This window comes from Natrix helvetica, assembly GCF_964273705.1.
Source record: "Natrix helvetica genome assembly, chromosome: 1".
Classification (NCBI taxonomy): Eukaryota; Metazoa; Chordata; class Lepidosauria; order Squamata; family Natricidae; genus Natrix; species Natrix helvetica.
Window position 1 is genome coordinate 347,745,243 of NC_138548.1, and position 27,541 is coordinate 347,772,783.

The 27,541-nt window shown below is 43.3% G+C and overlaps 1 protein-coding gene across 1 annotated transcript; it reads right to left on the minus strand.

Moving 5' to 3' along the window:
• Positions 1-157: 157 nt before the first annotated feature.
• On the minus strand, positions 158-27,541 carry LOC309383990 (sperm acrosome membrane-associated protein 4-like). Its single transcript, XM_081937107.1, has 3 exons — positions 27,384-27,541; positions 6,590-6,703; positions 158-2,867 (listed from the first exon to the last, which is right to left on the minus strand). Exons 1-3 carry the CDS (start codon positions 27,433-27,435, stop codon positions 2,656-2,658), a joined length of 378 nt encoding a protein of 125 aa, XP_081793233.1. The 5' UTR covers positions 27,436-27,541; the 3' UTR covers positions 158-2,655.

The following is a 27,541-nucleotide window of genomic DNA, read 5'->3' on the forward strand; positions in this document are numbered from 1 at the left end:
CACTCCTTGATTAGTTTGCATCCATTGCTTCTTGTCCTGCCTTCAAATGCTCTGGAAAATATGTCTACTCTAAAGGAGAAGTCTCTTCCATATTTTAGGAATGCTGTGAACATGCCAAGGTTGGTGTGGAAATGAGAACAGAGGAATAAAACCCATATGTGTGGAAGACTCATGTTTATTTTTACAGAATACACGTATACATATCTACCGTACTTAGAAGTAAGACCCATTAAGTTAAATGGAACTTGCTTCCAGGTAAGAAGGAATAAACATACAGCCAATAGATCTTCTTTAGAACTATGGTGCACTTAGGTTTTCCCTTTCAACTTAAAAAGTAGCCAGAATGATTGTTTAATTTTTGTTATGGAAGTTCTATCATTGTTTAGTTTCTTTTATCATTGTTTGAAAGCACATTTTTAAAAAGTAAATATACGCACATCAATCTCTCTGTTCCCTTCCAAGGTAAGCCACGTTACATAAAGTGCAGAAAAGTAAAAAAAAGTAGCAAGCAAAAGAAATTAAAGGTCCAAAAGAAAATGATATTAATTTAATTTACACAAACACCATCTCTTAGATCAGGGGTGTCAAAATCGCAACATCACATTGTCGTCACGTGACGTATCACAACTCCCCCCCCTTCGCTAAACCGGGGATGGACGTGGTCAGCGCATGATATATCTGGCCCTAGGGCCACAGGTTTGACACCCCTGCCTTAGATCTTTCCATTGTTCCAGCTATCCTTTCTTCTACCTCATCTATACCAGGGATCACCAACCTTTCGGACCTCAGGGACCACTTAATTCATAATTTTAAATAGGGGGGACCACTAATATGAATTAATGACAGGATGTGGTCCTTCAGGCACTTAGCTTGGCTGCCTGTTAGTGGAGAGAAGTACCCGGGGTCAACCCTAGGCTTGCTGTCCATTGCAGCTAGGAATCTCAAATGATGGCCAAGAATGAATGTTTGTTTTGTAGCCACCCGGGTGCTAGATCGGCACCCTGCAAACTCTGTCTTTTGAGGAGCCCGGCTGAAGTTTCGCGCACCGCTCACTCAAGCTGAAGCTACTAAACAGGCAGCCAAGCTAAGTGCCTGAAGGACCCCATCCCTCGAGCGGGAGTAATTGCTGTTTGAGGGTCCCTGATTTAGTGCAATATAAAAAATGCAAAAATACAATGGTTGTTTTCACAACTCAAAAAAAGAAAAAAAAAACCAAACAAACCCTAAGGATGTACACATATGGAGAATGTATGTATAAAAATGTATTACATCATAAAAAAAAACCTTGTTACTTTATGTGTATTTTTTTTAAAAAAAACTTGTACTGTACTGGAGAAAGTGTGTATGTCAATCCATATATTCAGAGCAAAGGTATACACAAACGTTGACTTTAAAACAAATTGGCAAACTGATGTGGAAATAGGAAGCCTCGAGTAGGCGACGCCCCCATGGCCACACCCACACCCACACCCACCCAGCAACCAGCAGAGAACTGGTTGCTAAATTTTTTCAATCCCACCCTTGCGTACAGATGCAAGAAAACTGCCTGCAGATTTTGGGGACAAAGGCTGAAATGTCGGCATATAGAGGGTTAAATCCAACTCTCCGGCCTGAAGGGATGTGTGCAAGAGCAGGCAACAGAGCCCCTCCTCTGCAGAATGTTATGCATGCGGCCTTTAAAGCATAACTAGCTCGGGGGTCAGCCCAAAATAGCAGCTCTTGGCATATTTTCATCAGCCAGCCAGTGGGTTGATTGCCTCAGAAGCCTTCTCTTTCTGTCTCCCTCTCTCCCTCTCCCTCTCTCTTTCTCTCTCTCTCTGCTGCCAAATATGTCTAGGGATGCCACAGATCGTATTTCTTTAAGGGAATGCGGGGTGGGATGAAAGCGTGGTGTGTGTGTGTGTGTGGAGGAATTGCATTGAGGGGACTTATCCTCCGTTGCCTTATCTCCCTCATAGACATGAGACTGTCATCAGGAGAAATGTTGGCAGAACGAGAGGAAAAAGGCATGAATTGGTGATCATAGTTGGGAGAAATCCTATGAAATGAGATAATTGGAGAGGAAACCCAACCTTGAGCATGTAGGCTGAGAAAGTAAAAAAAGAAATTATACAGAGCAGGTTAGGCGGAAGTTTTTAGTACAGGAGGAGGAAGGCAGTGTAAAATCTCAAGGGGTGAAGAAGCTTAAAAGGGGCCTAAGGGAGATGGGGACCAGTATTCCTTGTCGGTGATCTAGATGGGACTATTGGACTTGTAGTTGGTCTGACACTAGTTTTCCAACCCTGTTTTAAAGATAAGCTTGCAGAGGATGAAATTAAGTGGAAAAGGAATGGAAAAGGTAGAAGAGAATGAAAAAAGAAGGGGTGGTGGAGGAGAAGGAGGAGGAGAAAGATTAAGGCAGCTTCAACTCCTAAAGCTTCATTCACATGCTCTAAAATAGAGGATACGCCTTCATTAAGCCACAGATGCATTTTTGAATAAAAAGGAAAGGCGAGAGTGTCTAATTAATACAGTGCTTGATAGGATAAAAGTACAATCCTCTACATGACTGGAGTTCCATGGACGTTACTTTCAGGTAAAAAATGTAGGAGGATCGCAGGCTTAATCTTCAGCATCTTCCAGCGCTGGCGTTTTCTCTCCTTTCTGGAAAAAGGATTAGAGGAAGCGAAGGAGCCAGGTGCCTCCAATGACCAGAAGCATGGGCAGAGAGATGTGAGCAGAGGGCAAGGTGGCCCCCGAATTGCAGAAATCGCCATCACAACACCTGTAGGTGGTGACGTATTTGACGCCCAGATAGCTCTCGGTATCGTTCCTGTCACATTTAGCCTGTGCGACGCAATCCTTCTTCATGATTAAACTTTGACCAGCTAGGTGGAACATAAAAAGAAAGAGACATAGGGTGAGAGGTATGGATGGATAACGTTCCCTGCCACCTATACAATACCCTGTTGTTGCATTGTTGGGAACACATAGGGGAGAACGCAAAGCTGAGTTGATTGATCGTTTGATATATCAACGTTACAGACTACCCATCTCACTCATTGTTCCAAACTCATAGGTAGGCGGGGGGGGGGGGGAAGAGGGGTCAACCGGGGGACTAGACTTGAATCCCTGAATAGTTCTCCAAAAGCATAAGCAGGGGTGAAATCCAGCAGGTTCTGACAGGTTCTGGAGAACCGGTAGTGGAAATTTTGAGTAGTTCGGAGAAGCAGCAAATACCACTTCTGGCTGGCCCCAGAGTGGGGAGGGAATGGAGATTTTGCAATATCCTTCCCCTGCCATGCCCACCAAGTCACACCCACAGAACTGTTAGTAAAAAAAAATGAATTTCACCACTGAGCATAAGGCTAGTTTTCTGTTTGACCTCTCCTCCCTGCCCTGCTGTTTCCCAATACTCACAGAATGATTCTGGATGGTATAAATGTATTTATTTTATTTTATTTATTTTATTCTATTTATTTTATTTATTTTATTATATTTATTATATTATTTATTTTATTTATTTTATTTATTTTATTTATTTTATTTATTTTATTTATTTTATTTATTTTATTTATTATATTATTTATATTATTTATATTATTTATTATATTATTTATATTATTTATTATATTGTTTATTATATTTATATTTATTATATTTTATTTTTATTTTATTATATTTTGTTATTTTTTTCTTTATTTTATTACATTTTGTTTTACTTTATTTTATTTTATTTAATATTTTTATATATTTTATTATGATTTTATTTTATTATTTTTTCTTTTGTTTTACTTCATTTTATTATGATGATTTTATTTTATTATTTTTCTTTTGTTTTACTTTTACTTATTTATTTTAATTATTCTATTTATTTTATTTTCTATTCCATTTATTTTGTTTTTGCTTTGTTTTATTATTTTATTTTATTTATTTGTAAACTTTATAGGTAGCCCTTCTTACTGGAGGTAACTCTGAGCTGCTCAAAATCATAAAAATTGGAAATTATATGCTGCCAATCTCACTATCAAGCGATTTGCAATGTCAAAAGTAGCAATATAAATGAATTAGAATGCTTAGAAACATGAATAACATTAGGTGTTAAAAGTTAAAACATTAACATTAGCAACATTAGGACAATGCGGAGGCAAAGGACCAAAGCATAAATAGGGTGGAAATGGAGACAGAAAGCATGGAGATATACAGCAAAAAGAGAGGTATTTAAGAAGACCTCGTCCCCATGCTGTCTGTCTCCTTGATTGTACGAAGGTTTTTTTTTACATAGTTTGAAAATTATAATTGTTTTTCTCTGTCTAAGCCATCCAGAGTTTTCTTATCGAGGAGATGGGCAGCATATACATTTAATAAATAAATAAAACAAGACTAGAATAATTAAAATTTAAAAGGCAGGGAAAAGGTCTAGCCCAGTGGTGGGATTCAATTTTTTTTACTACTGGTTCTGTGGCGTGGCTTGGTGGGTGTGGTAGGGCAGCGATGGTGAACCTTTTTTGGCTCGCGTGCCACAAGTGGGGGGAGCGCAGGGGGGTCGTGTGCAGGCGTGCCGCACCCATAATGCAACGTGCGACCCCCCCCAGTGCGCATGTGTGCACAACGCGTGACCCTCCCCCATTTTTACATGCTTTTTTCGCCCTCCCCAGGCTCTAGAGGCTTTATAGGAGCCTGGGGAGGGCGAAAATAACCTCCCCTGCCCCCCCGAAGGCCCTCCGGAGGCTTCAGGGACCGTCCGGAGGCTTCCCTGAAGCCTTCGGAACGCTTAAAACCACCCTCCGAGCAAACCGGAAGTGACTTCCGGGTTGCTCGGAGGGTTGTTTTGAGCGTTCCGAAGGCTTCAGGGACCGTCCGGAGGCTTCCCTGAAGCCTTCGGAACGCTTAAAATGACTTCCGGGTTGCTCGGAGGGTGGTTTTAAGCGTTCCAACGGCGTCAGGGAAGCCTCCGGACAATCCCTAAAGCCTCCGGTGGGGGGGAGGCTCTTTTTGCCCTCCCCAGGCTCCTATAAAGCCTCTGGAGCCTGGGGAAGGCGAAAAATAGCGTGCCATAGGTTCGCCATCATGGTGGTAGGGAAAGGATACTGTAAAATCTCCATTCCCTCTCTACTCCAGGGGAGGTTTACTGCAAAATCTCAATTCCCCCCGATCAGCTGGGACTCGGGAGGCAGAGAATAGATGGGGGCGGGGCCAGTTAGAGGTGGTATCTACCGGTTCTCCGAACTACTCAAAATTTCCCCTACCGGTTCTCCAGAACTGGTCAGAACCTGCTGAATGACACCTCTGGTGTAGCCAATCCAGAGCTTGCAAGTCCTATGGGGGTTGGTGGACTCAGATCTTCAAACTCTTCTGAACAGCCAGAAGAGTGGGGGTCCGCCCCACCTCTGGGGGAGAAGATATTCCAAAGGGGGGGGGATGGATGCGTGTGAAGAAGATATTGCCAAATGTTGCAAATCCACACCACTTGAGTTTAAAATACTCAAAACCCGAGTGGGTTTTTCCTTGAATAGTCTAAGGTGGCTTTGTTGGTCTTAAACAGACCAAAGATGGTTGAACAGATGGACAAAAATGGAACATTTTTAATGCATTACCTGATGTTCATTAGGACAGCCAAGCAGGGGTAAAATCTAGCAGGTTCTGACAGGTTCTGGAGAAGCAGTAGCGGAATTTTTGAGTAGTTCAGACAACTGGCAAATGCCACCTCTGGCTGGACGCAGAGTGGGGAGGGAATCGAGATTTTATAATACAATAGCAGAGTTGGAAGGGACCTTGGAGGTCTTCTAGTCCAACCCCCTGCCTAGGCAGGAAACTGTTTCAGACAAATGGCTATCCAACATCTTCTTAAAGACTTCCAGTGTTGGGGCATTCACAACTTCTGGAGGCAAGCTGTTCCACTGATTAATTGTTCTAACTGTCAGGAAGTTTCTCCTCAGTTCTAGGTTGCTTCTCTCCTTGATTAGTTTCCACCCATTGCTTCGTGTTCTGCCCTCAGAGTTTGACTCCCTCTTCTTTGTGGCAACCCCTGAGATATTAGAACACTGCTATCATGTCTCCCCTAGTCCTTCTTTCTATTAAACTAGACATACCCAGTTCCTGCAATCGTTCTTCATATGTTTTAGTCTCCAGTCCCCTAATCATCTTTGTTGCTCTTCTCTGCACTCTTTCTAGAGTCTCCACATCTTTTCTACATAGTGATGACCAAAACTGAATGCAATATTCCAAGTGTGGCCTTACCAAGGCATTATAAAGTGGTATTAACACTTCACGTGAGTTTTTTTGCAGTTTCTTTCCCCTGCCACGCCCACCAAGCCACGCTCACCAAGCCACACTACGCCCACCAAGCCACGCCAACAGAACCAGTAGTAAAAATGTTTGAATTTTACCACTGCACCAAGGGTTGTTTATTCCACAACTACCTATAGTTAACTACATATAACTACATATAACTGCATAACTACATATAGGTTATACTACTGTATATGAGGACCTATTCAGAATATTATTCCAAGAAACAAAATTATGCTTGATAAAGTTCCTAGGGTAAACAGCCGAGGTGAAGACAGGGAGGAAATAAAAAAGGAAAGAAAAGAAGGAAAATCTTTACCAGCAGCTCCCTTGATGACAGCACAAACTTCTCCACTCTTACAGGTGACAGTTGAAGTGTGACAGGGTATACCAAAAATGGTGAATTTACACTGCAGACATTGAAGAGCAGATCCTGAAATGCAAAGGAAAAGTTTTTTTTAAAAAAAATAATTTTAAAAAGGAGGGAGATGAAATCAATTCAAGCTGGAATTCACAATACTGGGCCTACCTTTGATGCCACCCTAATTAAAATAATAATAATTAAGGCTAGAATTGTGCTCCTGCCTACCTATACGTGAGTAGATTAATAGGTACCACTTCGGCATTCCGCGAACCTTTGGCGTATAAGCATGCTGGCCACATGACCACAGAAATTGTCTTTGGGCAACCGTGGTTCCCTCAGCCAAGAAATGGAGATGAGCACCATGCCCTAAAGTCGGACATACCATATTTTTCAAAGTACAAAATGCATTTCCCCCCTCCCTGAAAATTTAGATGCATCTTAAAGACTGAATATGGGTGTTTTTGGCCTCCCAAATCCTTTGCATGTCATGTTTTTGCCCTCCCTGGCCTCCGGAAGCACTCTGCAGTCCTCCGCACGTCTGTTTTTTGCCAAAAATGAGCCTGGTTTTGGGCTCCCAAGCCTTCCGTGCATCACGTTTTCACCCTCCCTGGCCCCCAGAAGCACTCTGCGGGCCAAAATGGGTGCGTTGTTAGTAAAAATGGGCTTGTTTTTGGCAAAAAAGGGACATACGGAGCACTGCAGAGTGCTTCTGGGAGCCTGGGAGGGCGAAAACACGACATGTGGAGGCCTGTAAAGTGAGGTGGGGGAGAGAGAGATGTACTTTCAGGCATGCACGATTCATTAATGGAACCTTACAATCAAGTAGAGCTAGAACTTTTGATTGTTTGACACATGCCAAGGTGGACATAATTGCACATTCACAAAAAGGCAAATTAAGGAGATAGATGTAGACATTATGTATCTATGAAGAAATCACAGCAGTGATTCTTAAACTGTTTGATTATCCCTTTTCTCAGGCTCAGGTAATGCCATTATCCCCACTAAACAGCTTAGACTCGGTTGTTTTACACCACTATCTTGGCAGCCACAATAATAAACTAGATCCTTGACTCACAAACAAGCTATTACATTACATCATTACCCTCAGGATATCTCGTAATTACCCCCTTGTTAATAACCAGAGAAGTTGGTAATTACCCCCAGTTTAAAAGCTACAGTCATCCAGGCCATGGTTGGGCCAAAAGTGCTTTTTCAGGAGCAACTGGACTTCCTTGTTTTACTTTTGAAGATGTTTCGCTTCTCATCCAAGAAGCTTCTTCGCCTCTGACAGGATGGTGGGAGAATGGAAGGATTTATATTCCTTGCAGACAGCTGGTCATTTGCATCCTTTTAGAGGGTCGTTGAAGCACTTGGAGGTTTACCTGTGTCCTCAGTTTTTTAGCTATACAATTTGGGATGAACACCCCTTTGAATGGTTTGGGAGTAGGAATGGATTTCCAGAGGAAAAATTGAAGACTGCATGAACCAGGAGAACTTCTTCAGGTGAACCTGAGGACACAGATAAATCTCCAAGTGCTTCAATGAGCCCCTAAAAGGATGCAAATGACCAGCTTGTCTGCAAGGAATATAAATCCTTCCATTCCCCACTATCCCAGTCAGAGCTGAAGAAGCTTCTTCGATGAGAAGTGAGATGTCTTCCAAAGAAAAACAAGGAAACCCAGTTACCTCCCGAAAAAGCACCTTTTGGACTACGGGCAGACAACATTTTTGGGGGGATAATAGCAATCACACTTAAACTTATATACTGCTTCATAGTTGCAGAGGTTTACAGTCAGCATATCACCCCCAACAATCTGGGTTCTCATTTTACTGACCTCGGAAGGATGGAAGGCTGAATCAACCTTGAGCTGGTCAGAATTGAACTGACTTGAAACTGAACTTGATTTATTTTTGCCTTATTGTGTTTCCCTCCACTCACATTTTCAGAGTTGGCAGAGCCCAGAGGCCACACAGAATGGCTTCCCCCAATTGGGCTAAAATGCAATTGAATTGTTAGCGAGTCAGCATATTTTGTGAGCATTTCTATAGTGGCTAACCAGATGCTACTGAAGAATCCATGTACCAGGGTGGTTGGATGTGATCAAATCAAATCAAATCCTTTTACGAGAAGTTTGTTTTGTTGTGAGTTCAGCTGGAAACCCTAAGAAGAGGGGTTTTGTGGCCCACCCAGTTAGCAGCTCCAGAATAGCAGGCAAATCAAAATACAGACGGGAAGATGAGAGATACCGAGCTCCAGTTTAAAATAATAGCCATTTTAAATTTGCAAATGTGCCCATGAAATTCATTTTTGAATGGCCACCTTGCCACAAACATAACGAGGCTATAGAATTTCTGGGCTCCTAGAAATTTCTGTCAAAGAGTGCAGAGAAAAGCAGATTAATAACAGAATAACTGAGTTGGAAGGGACCTTGGAGGTCTTCTAGTCCCACCCCCTTGCTTTCTCTCAAGCAGGAAACCCTATACCAGTCATGGCTAACCACCTTGTTGTTGCGTGCTGAAAGTGTGTGTGTGTGTGCCCACACTCATAATGCAATGCGCCTGCAACACCCCCCCCTAAACGCACCACCCCCTGCGCATGTGAGCTGTTTTGAGTCCAGCAGGCCTCTCTGCAGCCTCCTGGGACCAGAAACAGGCTATGGGGCGGGTTAGGGGCGCTGCACACACACACACACACACACTCCCTTCATGCATGTGAGGCAGAGACCCCAAAATCAGCTGGCTAGCGGGAGGTGTGCGCACATGTGTGGTGGAGCTGGGCTGGGGTGACGGCTCGCACGCCCATAGAGAGAGCTCCGTGTGTCACCTGTTTGCCATCACAGCCTTATACCAATTCAGACAAGTGCAACAAAGATGACAAGGGGCTTAGGGGGTGATGTATGATGAACAGTTAAGGGAGCTAGGTGTGTCTAGATTATAGAAGAGAAGGGATGGAGGGTGGGTGGTGGGGGGCGAACATGAGAATAATCTTCCATTACTTGAGAGGCTGTCGTAGAGAAGAGTGGATTGACATTCTCCAAAGCACTAGAGGGCAGGAGAAGAAGCAATGGCTCTCACTTAAAGAGAGATCTGGAAATAAGGAGGAATTTCCTGACAGTGAGAACAATTAATCCACAATTAGAGCCGCGGTGGCACAGTGGTTAGAGTGCAGTACTGCAGGCTACTTCTGCCGACTGCCGGCTGCCGGCTGCCTGCAATTTGGCAGTTCGAATCTCAAGGTTGACTCAGCCTTCCATCCTTCCGAGGTGGGTAAAATGAGGACTCAGATTGTTGGAGGCATTTTGCTGACTCTGTAAAACCACTTAGAGAGGGCTGTAAAGCATTGTGAAGCGGTATATAAGTCTAAGTGCTATTGCTAATCAATGAAACAGCTTACTTCCCGGAATCGTGGGACCTCTATCTCTGGGAGTTTTCAAGGAAAGATTGGACAGCCCAGGCTGATATAAGGTCATCTGTGTTGGGCAAGGGGTTGGACTAGAAGACCTCTAAGATTCTTTCCAGCCCTGTGATTCTAGGATTCTGAAGGAGTATATGAATCAATATTGGCTATTTGTTTTTATTATGAATTGCTTATGCTACTATACAATTGTTACCGATTAAACCAATATTTGATACTGCTGGAAATAATTTCTTAGGGTTTAAGCTTTCTTATTGGCTTCTGCTTATATTGTTGTATACTCTCAGAAATTAGTTGTTAGGAACTAATTCTAGCTTAGTAAATTGTAACCTTAATACTGGTTGGCATTAGTGCAAAGTTTGTTATCTCACTGCTGTGTCTCGCTTCTATACTTGGCTTCAAAGCTAGGCATTTTCTTAAAAATATAGAAGAAATTTTTACCCAGGAATAGCAACCCCCATAGATAAAGGAACCAGAATAGGGAGTTTTCATGCCTCATAAATCATGAAAGCATTCTGCCGAATAAACAATTTGGCCAAGGGGCAGCTGACAGAGACACAAAGAAACGCTTTAAAGATCATGTTGGTAACGAATCTTTGTCTCTGATTGGGTAAACTTTGTTTCCATCTGCGTAAAATGTATATAATACTCTGAGCCACTCCTGCAGAAGTATGGCTATTCCTTGCATGCATTTTGTTTGTATGTTTTGGATATAATTTTGTCACCCAGCTTTTGCTATGGCCATAAACAAAAGCGGATACTTTTTGCACGCCTCCTCTTGAATCTCACTCTCTTTGGCATCTCAGTGGCTCGGGGAAACTTCTGCCACCTAACAATTTCTATAGAAGTAGGCTTTTTTTTGTGATTCACTGTTTTTAAGCATGGGAGTTTTATACTGCTGCCCTGATCTACAGTTCTGTCTTCCTCTGAACCCCCCCATGCCTGGAAAAGACCGTTAACAAGTCTGGGCCAACAATATCGCCTGCCAATTTTGATGGCATTTTGCAACACAATCAGCACTAAGGAATTCACACAGAGCCTTTCTTCCAACTCCCTGCTCCCCACGCAAACACAGGAACACAGAAAAGATGGAAGCCATATTTTGCATATGCCTTCAGGCCTGCCACACACATCATGATATAAATGCCTCTTTAACATTCTGCTGCTTGAAGTTTTTTTTTTTTTTAAACAGATGAAGGCATTTTGAAGCTTAAAAACAATACCAGTATTAGAAGAGAAAGAAAGAAAAGTAGGAAAAATAATAAAGTAAGGAAGAAAATAGAAAAGAAAGAAAGGAAAGAGCTTAAAGAAGTGGCTTTTGATCTTTTTAACAGCAGCTCTAAATGTATTTATATTTAACTATGTAAAATTACATCTGCTTGGAGTTTATTACGCTGGGATTTTTGTCTATGTTTTCGGAATAACAGTGGTATTATCCTATCTTTTTCACAGTTTTAACTGCTTTCTTCAGTATTTGTTTTATTTTTTGTTCCTGTTTTTCCAAATTTTGCTCCGGCAACGCTTGACGGGCTATAACCACAATATCATCTCCCACGGATTCTTTCATAATATTTGCTGTTGGGAAAAAAAAGAATAAAAACCTACTGGTTCTATTCCTCCCAGTTTATATATTTTGCATAGATTTTGCATCTATGCTTATGTAGAAAATGAACGAGAAATTAAGTCCTAATACTGCAACATTTTTCTTCCTGTAATCGTTAAATGTCTACGGAGATTCTCAGTCATCCAGTTCATAGTTGTCCCAAAGGTGCCTTTTTCATAGGCAACTGGGCTTCCTTTGTTTTTCCTTGAATACATTTTGCTTCTCATCCAAGAAGCTTCTTCAGTTCTGCTGAAGAAGCTTTTTGGATGAGAAGTGAAATGTCTTCAAGAAAAAACAAAGGAAGCCCAGTTGCCTTTTTAAAAAGCACCTTCGGGTCCTATAATAGTTCTTTCTTCAGCTATAACCACAATATCATCTCCCACGGATTCTTTCATAATATTTGCTGTTGGGGAAAAAAAAGAATAAAAACCTACTGGTTCTATTCCTCCCAGTTTATATATTTTGCAGAGTACAACCCACAATGGAAGTTTGCCTGCCATTTTTGCTGCTCTGCCAAGAAAATCTGCCCTCAAAATTAAGAATGCTAAAATCCCAAATCTTCACTGCTGTTAATAGAAGACAGACAAATGCCTAAAGTACATTTACAGCAAGAATCACACATGAGGTTTGTTCTCTCCTGGAGCAAAGCAAACAGAGCTGGAGGGGGGGGGCGTGTTGGAGCCCGTCAAGCGTTGCCGGAGCAAAATTTGGAAAAACAGGAACAAAAAATAACACTGCTGCAAACCACAGCTTTTTGAGGAAAACAAACTTCCCAAGGGCCCTGAAACTGCTTTTTTTTGCTTGCTCAGGCAGCTTGTTATTCATCTCTGTTTGTGCATGCTCAGATTGAAAGATGAGATGGGAGGAAGAAGAGAACTCGAGTTGGTCACACCACTTTTTTCTGTTTTCAGGAAAAAAATAAATAAATAAGCAGCGCCTTAAGTCACCTTTTTTGTACTAGGAAAATTAAAATGGTTTGTTTGTTCCTTCTGAGGAAGGAATCAGCTGAGGAGGCTGGCTTGCACAGTTGGGGGAGCATACAGGTCGCTTCTGGTCCCCAGGAGAAGTCTGTAACAGTGATCACACTGATCACACACTATTTCCCTCCCACCCCCCCACTTCCCCCTCGAAGAGGAAATGGGTGTGCAAAAGGATTTCCTCCACATCCTGCTGGATCTGTGTTTTCGTTGGGGAATGTCCCAACCAACAAGCTAGAGAACACGAATTGAGGTTGCAAATTGAAAATTACCTGTACTGTTATCCCTCTATGCCAGTGGTTCTCAACCTTCCCAATGCCACGACCCATTAATACAGTTCCTCATGTTGTGGTGACCCCCAAACATAAAATTGGTGTCTCGGTTCCTAAGACCATCGAAAATATGTGTTTTCCGATGGTGTTAGGCAACCCCTGTGAAAGGGGTCCCGACCCACAGGTTGAGAACCACTGCTCTATGCCTTTCAGCCATGTTCTAGTTTTCGCTCTTCTTTGTTCTTCCAATCTTCTGTCTGTCAAGCTTCAAAAGACGCTTTTGCTGTCGCAACTATTTTCGCTTCTCAGCTTGCCAACGAACTACGGGGGTGGAGGACAGGGGTAGGCTACAAAAATTTCAGCAACGGATTCTCTGCCTGGTTGCTAGGTGGGCGTTGCCATGATGGGCGTGGCCTAGCCAGCCTCCTGCATCATGGCAGCCGGGGGGGGGGGGATTTTCATCTTCCCCAGGGTCCGGACTTCTGAAACTTCTGGGAGGTCCGTTTTTCTCCCTCCCTGAGCCTCCGCGCAGGCCCTGCATTTACCCCGCATCCAAAACAGGCCGCGTGGAGACTCCTGGGAGGGGCGGAGAGGGTGGGAGGGGGTGAGGTGGAATGGGCAGGGCCAGCCAGGGGTGGGATTGGAAGGTTGTCCAAACGTTAGCTACGGGTTCTCCCGAACCCGAGTGAACCCGTAGCAGCCCACCCCTGGGGGAAGGAAGGGGTAGATAGACATCAAGATGCCAGCCATGTTCCAGACATCAAAGATGAAAGAAGATTTGAACTCTTTTGCCCTAGACTAGAGGTTAGGAAATAATTGCCGGGTTGGTGGTCTGAGTCTGCTCTAGGAGTTGAGTGGTGCTAGACAGTTCTATCCAACTTCATGATCCTACGTACTAAAAAAATAAATTTTTAATTACTTAATTGGGTGCAGAATTGATCTTGAAGATGATTCTGCAGTGTCATAATTGCACAGCTGAAAAAACAGGTCTACAGGGGCTGGGTTCCTATTATATGGCTTATCCTGATGACTAATTTAACCCATGTTCTGAGTTCATGTAATACGTCAACCCGCAAGCTTTTTTGCGTGGATTTGCACAATTGTATATGAAAACACCACCACATTATCAAGATTAAAACTATGCTTAGCCTTACAACTGTGCAGTGCTTTGGATTCAGTCTCTTCTGAATGCAAAGGAGAGCAGATTCCACAAAAGAGAGCAGACACCACACCTATTTGCAGTACCTTGAAACTTAACAGAGAGCACAGTTCCTTTGGGATCTTACAGACCAGTGGTACCAAGGGTACTTCAGAATATTTTCCAGAGTTCAAATTGTAACTGTTGCATGTCTGTAGCTCACATATTAGAATAACAGAGTTGGAAGGACCTTGGAGGTCTTCTAGTCCAACCCCCTGCTCAGGCAGGAAACCCTACACCACTTCAGTCAAATGGTTATCCAGTCTCTTCTTAAAAACTTCCAGTGTTGGAGCATTCACAACTTCTGGAGGCAAGTCATTCCACTGATTAATTGTTCTAACTGTCAGGAGATCTCTCCTAGGTTGCTTCTCTCCTTGAGGAATTTCCACCCATTGCTTCTTGTCCTATCCTCTTTGGAGAATAGGTTGACTCCCTCTTCTTTGTGGCAGCCCCTGATATATTGTTGTACGTTGTGGTGTGAACCAACCTATCTTGGCTAGCCTTCTGTCTTCTAGATGTCTAGGATCTGTTTTTTGATTTTGCATTCTTGCTTTTACAAAAAAGACTGTTCAAAGTCCCTTGGAGTGGGATGTCCTCTAAATTATTTAATTAGTTCAATCCATCTAGGGCAGGGGTCTCCAAACTTGGCAACTTTAAGACCTGTGAACTTCAACTTCCAGAATTCCCCAGCCAAAGGAATTCGGGGGGGGGGGGGGGTTGAAGTCCACAAGTTTTAAAAGTTGCCAAAGTTTGGAGATCCCTGATCTAGGGCATTAATCTAAGGATGAAGATGGTTTTGAAGAATAGCTTCATATTATTAATTCTGTAACAACATAGGTCACAGATATTATTTCTCAATCTGAAAAAAAACCCACCCATCTATGTATAAAAATCAGTATACCCACTGAAATGCGTCCATCAAAAGGTCTACAACAGGGGTGTCAAATTCGTGTCCTGTGGGCCAGATGCGTCATGCGCTGGCCACGCCCACGCCTGGTTCAGTGATGGGGAAAAAAGTCATGGTATGTCACATGACACCGCCGTGATGATGTAGGTTTGACACCCCTGGTGTACAAAAACTCAATTCAGGTAGTCCTCAAGTTACAACTATTCATTGCACGGCCATTTGAAGTTACGACGCCACTGAAAAAAGTGACTTATGACTGGTTTTTGCACTTACAACTGCCGCAGTATCATGTGATCAAAATTCGGGGGCTTGGCAACTGGCATGTATTTATGACTGTTGCACTATTTCGGAGTCACATGATCATCATTTATAACCTTCCTAGTCGGTTTCTGACAAGCAAAATCAATGGAGGAAACCAGGTTGGCTTAACAACCACGTGATTTACTTAAAAACCACAGTGATTCGTTTAGCAACTCTGGCACAAAGGTTGTAAAATGGGGCGCAACTCACTTAACAACAGCCTTGCCTAGGAACAGAAATTCTGGGTTCAATTGTCATCGTAGGTCTAGGATTACCTGTACTTCCATGATTGTATCTTCCTCCCAAAAGCCATAACAAACATGCCCTAATCTCCAGGTTTTGTTTTTTTACGGCAAATACAGGTAGTCCTCAATTTATGACCACGATTATGTTGTTAAGTGAAAAATTTGTTAAGCGTCCCATTTTACGACTTTTCTTGCCACACATGGTATTAATTGAATCACTGCTGTTGTTAAATTAGTAACATGGCTGTTAAGTGAACCTGGGTTCTCCATTGACTTTGCAGGTCAGGAGGTCGCAAAATGACCTCTTGGACTGCCATAAATATGAGTCAGTGGTCAAGAATCTGAATGTAAATCAACTGATGCAAGGGTCGTAAGTGTGAAAAATGGTCATAGGTCACTATTTTCAGGGCCCTTGTAAATTCGGTCACTAAATGAACTGTGGTAAATTGAGGTCTACCTGTGTGACTTTCTTAGCCTTTTCTGTTCCCTGATCTCGATAATAATAATAATAATAACTTTAATTTATAGACCGCGCCCTTTCCTAAACAGGACTCGGGGCGGTGTACAGTCATATTAAAACAATGTAAATACAAAAATATAGATATACATGGATAGATATACATGGATAAACGGAGGAGGTAAGATATGCACTGTACAATAATAAATTAAAATTCAGATAACAATTAAAAATCACCCTTAAAAAACTACCCCAAAGTAAGGTGTTTGCCAGGAGGTTGAAAGTGGGACTATGAATCAACTAGGCCAGCCAGCTAGTTGGAACAGGTTGGATAGCTATTTACGTCAAGACTTCATAAAACTTCACATGATTAAAGGATCCTGGTAATAGTAGTTTTGGAAAGAATTAGCTTAGTGTTTTTCAACCTTGGCGACTTTACATTCTGTGGACTTCAACTCCCAGAATCCCCCAGCCAGCATAGCTGAAGGAACATCCCAAGATAACCCCGCCTCTGAGAACTACAATTCCCAGCCTTCCCTTGGGAGACAAAATAACTATTCTAGTGTCAGGCCTGGAAGCCATCTTTTGCATTGGGCCTTCAGGCCTGCCACATTTAATGCTGTGGGGAAATGGGAGGGGGGATTATATAGAGTAGGGGAGATATATAGTCATAATAACATTCTTTTCTCAAAGAGTCAAGGACACCTAGCCCTGTAGCTGCGATGGTGTGACTGGGAGGCATCTCCAGTTTTGGATGGTGCCTGATTGGACATGTGGGTGCTGGGCAGGGGCTTGGACTTTCATTTGGGTGGGGAAAACGTGGAAGCTTTCAGATTCAGGTTTTCTCAGATGTGCCAATATGACATCTCTAATAAAATGGAGCTTTGAGGAAACTCAAGCCTCGGAGTCGTCTTTCGTTGGGGGTGTTACTTGGAATCCTGACATCTAGCAGTTCATCTAGAAAGGCTTAAGATACAGAAGGATCTTGACAAACTTGAACATTGGGCACTATCTAATAAAATGAAATTCAATGGTGAAAAGAGTAAGGTTCTACATTTAGGCAACAAAAACGGAATGCACAGGTACAGTATAGGTGGTACCTTGCTCGGTAGTAGTAACCGTGAAAGGGATCTTGGAGTCCTAGTGGACAACCATTTAAATATGAGCCAGCAGTGTGCAGCAGCTGCCAAAAAAGCCAACACAGTTCTAGGCTGCATCAACAGAGGGATAGAATCAAGATCACGTAAAGTGTTAATACCACTTTATAATGCCTTGGTAAGGCCACACTTGGAATACTGCATTCAGTTTTGGTCGCCATGATGTAAAAAAGATGTGGAGACTCTAGAAAGAGTGCAGAGAAGAGCAACAAAGATGATTAGGGGACTGGAGACTAAAACATATGAAGAACGGTTGCAGGAACTGGGTATGTTTAGCTTAAGAGAAAGAAGGACTAGGGGAGACATGATAGCAGTCTTCCAATATCTCAGAGGTTGCCACAAAGAAGAGGGAGTCAAGCTATTCTCCAAGGCACCTGAGGGTAGAACAAGAAGCAATGGGTGGAAACTAATCAAGGAGAGAAGCAACTTAGAACTGAGGAGAAACTTCCTGACAGTTAGAACAATTAATCAGTGGAACAGCTTGCCTCCAGAAGTTGTGAATTCACCAACACTGGAAGTCTTTAAGAAGATGTTGGATAGCCATTTGTCTGAAACAGTATAGGGTTTCCTGCCTAGGCAGGGGGTTGGACTAGAAGACCTCCAAGATCCCTTCCAACTCTACTATTGTATTATTGTATTATTGTATTGTATCTCTACAGGATTAGACATGGGCTTCTTGTAATCCTCTGATTACATCTTCTAATCCATATAAGATGGTCTGCTTTGACTTGTCTATTTCCATTTCCCACAGGAGTGAAGATAAATATTATTTTTTTAAAAAATGTCAAAGAGCAGGGTGTGGCTGCGTCTAATAGGAAGGACTGAACCAATACATTTCATTAAATGGGAGTAAAAGAATCACACAGTGAGGAGCCAAGGAGAAAAAAAAAGGGAGGGTAGGATTTTATGTGTCTGAATCATCCGTAAACATACAGCTTTGCCGAATTTGGGGAAAAGACATTCACTCAACTCTATGATGGGGCTTTTAAACTTGTTAGTGACAACAAGTAATCAGGTGTGGTGTGAACACACTTATGAAAGTTATGAAAGCAAGCAAGCAAGCAAGCGGTGTTGCTTTGTGAAGTGAAAAACGGGCTGGAGAGGTTGTGTATGTGTGGGAGAAAAATGCAACTTATGAAACTTCTTCTCAGAGGTGTAAAAGATTTTCAAGAACAGTGATGGCATTCCTGTTGTAAGGGTGGGAACCAGGAGTGGTTTGGTTGGGTAAATCCATAGAAGAGTTAAAATAATTTCCCTTTTTCCTCTCTTTCTTTTAAAGCACAGCAATTAAGCAGGCAAGGGATGATGTGGGTGATTCCTTTTTCTGTTGTTGTTTTGAGTTGCTTCCCCACCTCCCCTCTCTCCCTGTTCTTTTCTTCTTCTCCTTTTCTTTTCAGGCAGGTGACATGATTAGAAGCCCAGTATTGGAAGAAATGTCCTTCTGGGTTCAGTTCCAAGTGGGGAAAACGACACTGGATTTATGGAAATTGCTTGGAAAGAAGGTTTTAACGGACAGGATCACATGGTTTGAGGTCCTGGGGGAAAAAGGGGATGCATACCTCGAAGATGTTGAAGAAGGAAAAACAGAGAGCCGATTTCCTGAGAGTCCCTGGGCTTTATGCCCTCTGTTGGGCTCTGCCCCGAGGCCTCCCGCTCCTGGGCAAAAAATGCACACTGATTGGCTGTCCAGACTCCCATGGGGCCATACAGGGGCAACCCTGTAGGCTGTACTTTGAGTCCAAATTTGGTTGAGCCTTGCTAGGTGGTGATCCCAAAGGGCTTTGGGATTCCTATTATGGCTCTGCCTGTAGATCTTCGTTATGTAGAATAGACTGGCCCAGGCCTTAATGGCCCATTGACAAATGTGGGGAGGGGGGGCTATTAAGAGTGAGTCTGTTTCCTGCCTAAAAACATGTTTCTCCATTTCTCATCCTGGTGTAGGAAGTTAACCCCCCCCCCCCCTAGAAAAATGAAATATCCTGGGAAATATTGAAAAGGCAGAATATTATATTTCCCTGGATCAGAAATGGAGAAACATGTTTTTAGGCAGGAAACAGACTCACTCTTAATAGCCCCCACCTTTGTCAGTGGGCCATTAAAATGCCCGAGCCAGTCTATTCTACATAACAAAGATTTCCCCTCTTCAGCTCCAGGGTGATGGGATTAAGGCATGATAGTATTAGCCCATCTCACCATAGGGCACCTGGGAAGAAGCAATGCTCAACCAAACCTGGACTCAAAACACAGCCTAGAGAGTTGCCCCTGCGTGGTCCCATGAGAGTCTGACAACCAATCAGAATACATTTCTTACATAGGAACAGGAAACAGAGAGGTGGGCATAGTATAAAAAACCTGTGAAGCCCCTTCTTTCCCCTCTTTTCTTCACCCAACATCTGGAAGCATACGATCCCCTCTTTCGGTTCAGGAACTCAAGCCATGTGATCCTGTCCACCATCAAACCATCTTTCCAAGCAGCCTCCATGTTTCCAGTGTCTTTTTCCCCACTTGGAACTGAACCCAGAAGGACATTTCTTCCAACACTGGGAAATATAATATTCTGCCTTTTTAATATTTCCTAGAATATTTCACTTTCTAGGAGAGGCGTGGGTGCTAACCTCCTTCAACAGGAAAGAAAGAAAAAAGTTTCTTAATAAAAGGTGACATAATTAAAAGCTAGAATAAGTGATAGAAATAAGGGGAGTATTAATGTATACATTTTTATTTTATAAAATGGAAGTAATCCTGAGAAAATGTGGAATATTTGAATAATGATAGACTGCAACCTAATATAAATGTGTATTGTTATTAAAAATACATTGATTGAATGTGATAATTATGTTTAATCTGAGCAATTTCATTTGTATTTGAATGTATGGCACCCAGGTGCCACACTGTTCTCGCATTGATTTTACATTTTTATAAAAAACAAAAATATAAAATACTTAAAAATAAAAAGAGTTAAAATATAGGGAGTCCTTGACTTACGACCACAATTGAGCCCAAAACTTCTGTTGCCGAGTGCGACAGTGATGAAGTGAGTTTTGCCCCATTTTACTACCTTTCCTGCCAAAGTTGTTAAGTAAATCGCTGCAGTTGTTAAGTTAGCAGCACATTTTCTATACAGGTGGTCCCTCGACTTGCAAGAGTTCAGTTAGTGGCCGTTCAGAGTTACAACGGCACTGAAAAAAGAGACTTATGATCATTTTTCACACTTAAGGCCGTTGCGGCATCCCCATGGTCACATGATCAAAATTCCGATGCTTGGCAATGGACTCAGACTTATGACGGTAGCATGTCCCGGGGTCATTCTTCTGACAAGCAAAGTCCATGGAGAAACCGGTTTCACTTAACAACTGTGCTATTAATTTAACAGCTGCAGTGATTCACTTAACGAATGGGGCAAGAAAAGTTGCAAAGTGGCGCAAAACACATGGAGCTACACTTATTTTGAGATCAACTGCGGTCGTAAGTCGAGGACCACCTGCATTGCTACATTTCAGTTGAGACCTGGTGAAAGGTTTGCTCCTATTTACACTGAAGAAAGAAAAGAATGTAATGGTTTAGCAAAATGTATTCTGGTTTTTCCCCACAGTACAATGGTAGAAGAACAAAGTAGACATTGATTGATTTCCCTCTTATTCATATCAGTCACGGGTCTGGAACAATCATTCATGGCTCAGGGGTGGTGGCATCTAAATTTTGCCTGCTCCCCACCTGTTTCTCATCACTGGTGAATGGAAACAATTTGCTGTTTTCACAGTTTCTACTTGAATGGTTGAAAACAATGATTTTCCTTGGAATCGCTGGAGGAGAACGGGAGTGGCCAACTTTCTAGATACAGTAACTCTGACTTCAGATTAAAAAAGAGGCAAGGTGAACGCTTCCCCAGCCAGTGATTACACAGTAAATAATACCATAATCCCATTTCTCTTGCCAGTTGACATGAAGAAACTGCAATCCTTATCAAGGGAAGAGGAACCTCAGCTCGGCACATTCCGTACAGAAGAGTGTTGCCTCTTAACCCTTCTTAGCATTAGAACAGGGCAGTGGTGAGTTCTTACCAGTTCGGACCGATTCGGGTCGAACTGGTAGTGGTTTGGCGGCCTAGGTCGCTGGAACTGGCAGTGACTCATGTTAGATCGGGTAATGGATAGGCACACACAGGCTTACGGTTACAACAGCTCTTTATTAAGAACAACAAGTGAGAACAATCCAGCGAAGGTTCAGTCTGACAGCAGCCCTTTTATAGGGAGCTGTCAGACCCTTCAACCAATAGGATTAAACCTCTGTGGACCTTGGTGGAAACCACTGTAATTAGTACAAGTATCTAACAACTCAGGCCTGCCACGCCCCCGGAACCGGTTCTCGTTTTTTGCTTCTGCGCATGCGCAGAACAATTTTTATTGCACTGTGCATGTGCGTGCAAAGCGCATACGCAGGCATGTGAGCGAACCAGCAGTAGTGCCTGCCGGAACCCACTCCTGGATCAGGGGCGTCAAACTCGAGGCTATCAAGTCAAGTGATTTTAGGTGGCTTGCAATGTCAAAAATAGCAATATACCGTATTTTTCGGAGTATAAGACGCACCAGAGTATATTACGCACCAAGGTTTTGAAGAGGCAAATTAAAAAAAAAGTTTTCGCACTCTGCAAACTTCCCAAAAACGCCCCGTTGTTCATGAAAATGGGCCCGCTTTTTTTTCCTCAAAAAAAGGGCATGAATGGCCCTTAGGAGGCTTGTAGAGTGCTCCTGAGGGGCTGGGGTGGGCCCAAAAACAAATAAAAAAGGGCATGGATAGCCTTTAGGAAGCTTATAGAGTGCTCCTGAGGGATGGTGGGGCAAAATTGAGCAAACAACGACAGATTATTTGCTAATTTCTCCCTTCCCCAGCCCCCAGGAGCTCTCTGAAAGCCTCCTACAAGCTCTGCACGGCCATTTAGGTGAAGGGAGCGGGGTTTTGGGAGGCAATTTTTTTTGCTGTATTCAGTGTATAAGACGCACCCAGATTTTCAGCCTCTTTTTTGAGAGAAAAAAGTCCGTCTTATACTCCATAAAATATGGTAAATGAATTAGAACAGGGGTGTCAAACAGGAACAGGGGTAGGGCCGGCCTGGAAACAGCAAAGGGCCAGCCCGTGGTGCCTCTGCTAAGGAAAACGGAGCTCAGTGGGAGCTGAGCGCCCCCCCCCCCCGCGGCACTCTGTTTTCCCTGGCAGATGGCTGCAGGAGACCGCACCCCCCCCCCGCTCCGTTTTTTTTTCTGGCAGAGGGATATCAAAACAAACTAAGAACAAAACCAAAGGAGAAATGTTTCCCCCTTTTGCATTTGAGCATGCAAGAAGAGACAGGAAAGGAGAAAGGGAAAGCTGAAAGACAAAGAAAAAAAAAGGAAAGATGAGAAGAGAGCAAGGAAGGAGAAATGAGGAAAGGGGAGAAGGAAGAAGAAAGGAGAATGAAGAGGGAAGGAAAAAGAAGAAAAGGAAGGAAGGAAGGAAGATTATAATGAGAATGAGGGAGGGTCTCAGGGAAGTCCTGCCTTAGCACTTGGCCACCACAGGTGCCCCCAACACAAGTCCCATGCAGTGGTGGGATTCAAATAATTTAACAACCGATTCTCTGCTTTAATAATTTCTTCCAACAACCAGTTCACCAAATTGCTCAGAAACCTAACAACTGGTTCTCCCAAAGTGGTGCGAACTGGCTGAATCTCACCACTGGTCCCATGACACGCCCACCATGGACATGCCCCCTGCCACGGCCACCATGGCCACGCCCATCCCAGCCCCCTGAGGTCAAACACAAGCCTGATGTGGCCCTCAATGAAATCGAGTTTCATACCACTTCATTACATCAACATTTGATCTTGATTTAGATTGCCAGGTGGTGAAAGATAGGTGATGAGAAAGTTTCTGATTGGGATATCAAACATCTAGTTTCAGGTTTTCATTGAGTTCAACCTGAAGATTAGTATTTGGGCCACTGAAATTCTGGCAAGTGCTGAGATCTGTGTGCTTTTTTATAACTTAGGGAACTGGCTTGTCCCCCAAGTCTGACTGACATTGTGCACTGAGAGAGAGAGAGTCACTGGCCCAAACTCACCCAGCCAGCTTTCGTGCCTAAGACAGGCCTAGAACTCATGGTCTCTTGGTTTCTAGCCTGGTGCCCTAACCACTAGACCAGCGATGGCTAACCTTTTTTGGCTCGCGTGCCACAAGTGGGGGAAGCGCAGGGGGGTCGTGTGCAGGCGTGCCGCACCCATAATGCAATGCGCGACACCCCCCAGTGCGTATGCGCGCACAACGCACGCCCCCCATTTTTAGATGCTTTTTTTGCCCTCCCCAGGCTCCAGAGGCTTTACAGGAGCCTGGGGAGGGTGAAAAGAGCCTCCCCTGCCCCCCCAGAGGCCCTCCGGAGGCTTCAGGGACCGTCCGGAGGCTTCCCTGAAGCCTTTGGGACGCTTAAAACGACCTTTCGAGCAAACCGGAAGTGACTTCCCTGAAGCCCTGACAAATGGCTCTGCCTGCCACCTGTGGCACGCGTGCCATAGGTTCGCCATCACTGCACTAGACCCTTCTCTTCTTTGACTTTAATTAGTTTTGTGACCTCTCAAATATCAACCTTGAATGTCCTGTTCTGGTAGACCAGTAGAAGTTGTTTTATAAGGGGAGACAAGATAGCAGTGTTCCAATATTTGAGGGGCTGCCGCATAAAAGGAGAGGGTCAAGCTATTTTCCAAGGCACCTGGAAGGCCAGACAAGGAATAATGGATGGAAACTGATCAAGGAGAGATTCCATCTAGAAATAAGGAGGAACTTTCTGACAGTGAGAACGATCAACCAATGGAACAGAAGTTGCCTTCAGAAGTTGTGGGAGCTTCATCCCTGGAGGTTTTCAAGAAGAGACTGGGTTGCCATTTCTCAGAAATGGTGTAGGGTCTCCTGCTTGGGCGGGAGGTTGGACTAGATGACTTACAAAGTCCCTTCCACCTTCTGTTAATTTAATAAAGTTTCCTTCTAGTTAATAAAGATAAAGGTTTCCCCTGTCCAGCCATGTAGAACTCCAGAACGTGATGCCCATCTCTGTTTATTAGCCAAGGAAGCTGCCATTGTCCAAAGATATTCCTGAGGTTACATGGCCACCATGACTACACCCCGAGGTGCATGGAATGCTGTTACCTTCCCACTGAGGTGGTACCTATTTATCTATTCACATTTGCATGCTTTTGAATGAAGCACCGTAAAAAAAAAAAAAGAACATTCCTTTTGGCCGAATTAACATTTTTGTTGTATCGTCAATCTTCAGATTCCATCTCAAGCATAACCCCTTCCAAGAGAACCCCTGTGGAAAGATTAAAGTGTGTACCCCCAAACTGCAGATGTTAAAATCCAGGATGCATTCCAGACTGAAGAAAATGATTTGCCTTAATATGGGGGCTTGGGTGTGTCCAATTATGTCTAGGACATAATCCAGGCCCCAGATTTTCCCCCAAGCAGAATAATTAGGACAAAGTTTGGGGTGTATCCAGAGGTGGGCTGCTGGGGGTTCGCAGGGGCTTGGGAGAACCTCTAGCTAAGATTCTGTGGAGTTTGGAGAACCCCCAAATCCCACTCCTGGCTGGCCCCGCCCCATCCACCCCACCCTTCCCTTAGTTCAGGGCGCGTGCGGAGGCTCAGGGAGGGCAAAAAATGGGCCTACCAGACGTTCGGGCCCATTTCTGGCTTCCAGAGCCTGGGGAGGCTATTTTTGCCCTCCCAGAGACTCGAGGAAAGCCTCCAGAGCCCGGGGAGGGCAAAAATGCCCTCCCCACCGTGGTGCAGGAGGCTGACTAAGACATGCCCACCATGGCCACGCCTATCCAGCAACCGGGCAGAGAACCCCTTGCTAAAATTTTGGAAGCCCACCCCTGGGAGTATCCTGAATTTTTGGTAGGAATTGTTGGAGTTAGGAGGCAAAAAGCCACAGGGCCTCTTTTAAGCCAAACCAATCACTGATCATAAGGCTTCTTATGTAAGAAGAATGTTGTTTACAAACAGGGTATGGCAAGTTGCTTCAAAAGGATGGCACATGGAGCTCCAGGGCTGGTGGAGTGACCACACCCATATCCACAGGAAAGCTGGAGAAGATATTTGCTAGAGACCCCTCACCAACATTAATCATGCCAAATGGACCACAGCCTACCGGTATATTACATAGACTGGAATTCCCTGAGGAATTGGCATTCCATGTACACTCCCAACTTTCATTTGGTAGATGTGAAATAAAAAATACAGTTCCACACCCAAACAAATTTGATGGCTCCAACGTTTCTTCATTGGTGTTTCTTTTCTACAGTTGCTACAGCCAAAGAAAGCTCTGGATGCAAATCTTTTCCCAGGGCGAACAGGTTTCTTTAATTATCTCGCCCGTTTCTTTATAATATTGTTAGCCTGCAGGCAAGGAAACTTGTTTTGGGACGTTGTTAAGTTACTCGAGCTGATGATCATCCGATCATTTTCAAGAAGGTTATTTCTACACCAGGCAAAGCCAGCATTTGCAAAACTACCGTGGGGAGAGGCAAATAAAACATCCTGCCTGAAATTAGGGCTGTGTGAGGTTTTGCAACTAGATCACCCACACGGTTCTATTTTAAGCCGCAGGTCATTTGCTATAAAGTTGATTTGCTGTCTTGGGGTCTGGGATGAAGATTTATCTATCTATCAAAACATTTCCCCCCCTTGATGTATTTAAGTTGGCCCTTTATTAAAAAAACAAAACTAAATTAAGTCTTTCATTGACTTTTGCACATTTCATGGGTGTTTGGCTAGGAGAAAACACATTTAGGCTGAGTTCTGTTTCCAATTTCACTTATTTTTTTTAAAAAAAGAACAATGAATCTGTTGCACAATAATAGAATAAAACAGAGTTGGAAGGGACCTTGGAGGTCTTCTAGTCCAACCCCCTGCTTAGGCAGGAAACCCTACACCACTTCAGACAAATGGATATCCAACATCTTCTTAAAAACTTCCAGTGTTGGAGCATTCACAACTTCTGGAGGCATTTTCTGTTCCACTGATGAATCATTCTAACTGTCAGGAAATTTCTCTTTAGTTCTAAGTTGTTTCTCTCCTTGATTAGTTTCCACCCATTGCTTCTTGTTCTACACTCAGGTGTTTTGGAGAATAGCTTGATTTCCTCTTCTTTGTGGCAACCCCTGAGATATTGGAACACTGCCAGCATGTCACCCCTAATCCTGCTTTTCATTAAACTAGACATACCCAGTTGTTGCTATTTAGGAGTGACACCAAACACTACATCAATTTAGTGTGAAACTGATATTCTCACTTCCTTATTTATATATATATACTGAATCCCCCCCTTCCCCACAAACCAAGATTCAGGCTTTATTGAATTTGCAACGCAGTTTGCAACGCAATAAGAAGTACGCACGGAAAGGAAAAGTACACTCAAAATATATGTGATAATGGAGCGGGCAGAGAAAAAATTTATACAATGCTACATAAGGTTCTTTCCAAATGTATATATTAAGAAAAGTATAAGCAATTAACTTAAAGGCATGTTATCCTTTTAAGATCAACTCTGGAACTGAGACAGAATAAACTTAAGAATAAACTTAAGGTGTGAAAAAAGGAGAAGCTGGCTGAAACATATCTCCCTGTTTTTGAGAAAACAACTATATTCAGGAGGGCAGGACAAGAAGCAATGGGTGGGAACTAAACAAGGAGAGAAGCAAGTTGGAATCCAGGAGAAATTTCCTGACAGTTAGAATGATTGATCAGTGGAAAAAATTGCCTCCAGAAGTTGTGAATGCTCCAGCACTGGAAGTTTTTAAGATGTTGGATAACCATTTGTCTGAAGTGGTGTAGGGTTTCCTGCCTAAGCAGGGGGTTGGACTAGAAGACCTCCAAGGTCCCTTCCAACTCTGTTATTCTATTCTATTCTATTCTATTCTATTCTATTATTTTTCCTATATGAGGGGCTCATTTCTGTGCATGCCTTACAGATCTGCTACTAAACCTGATCTTTTTGTTTTGACTGTAAGAGAGAGAGAGAGAGAGAGACAGAGAGACAGACAGACAGAGACGCGCGCACACACAAACACAGATCGAGCAAAGTAACATAAAGATGAGAAAAGGAGAGAAAAAAGAAGTGACGGATAAGGAGATGAGGTCTTCATAGGCAAAACCAGAGAACTCTGCACCGCGACGGATTGTCCCTCTTACCAATGGTGATACAAGCCAGCACCACCGCGCAGAGTCCAAGCAGCTTCCCCATGGCTAAGTTGATGCACTGACGGATAGAAGGGTAGCGATGTTATTCCAGCCGGGCGACAGTTCCAAGTGCCTGAAGAATCTCCCTCCCCCTCAGCTCCCCCATCCTA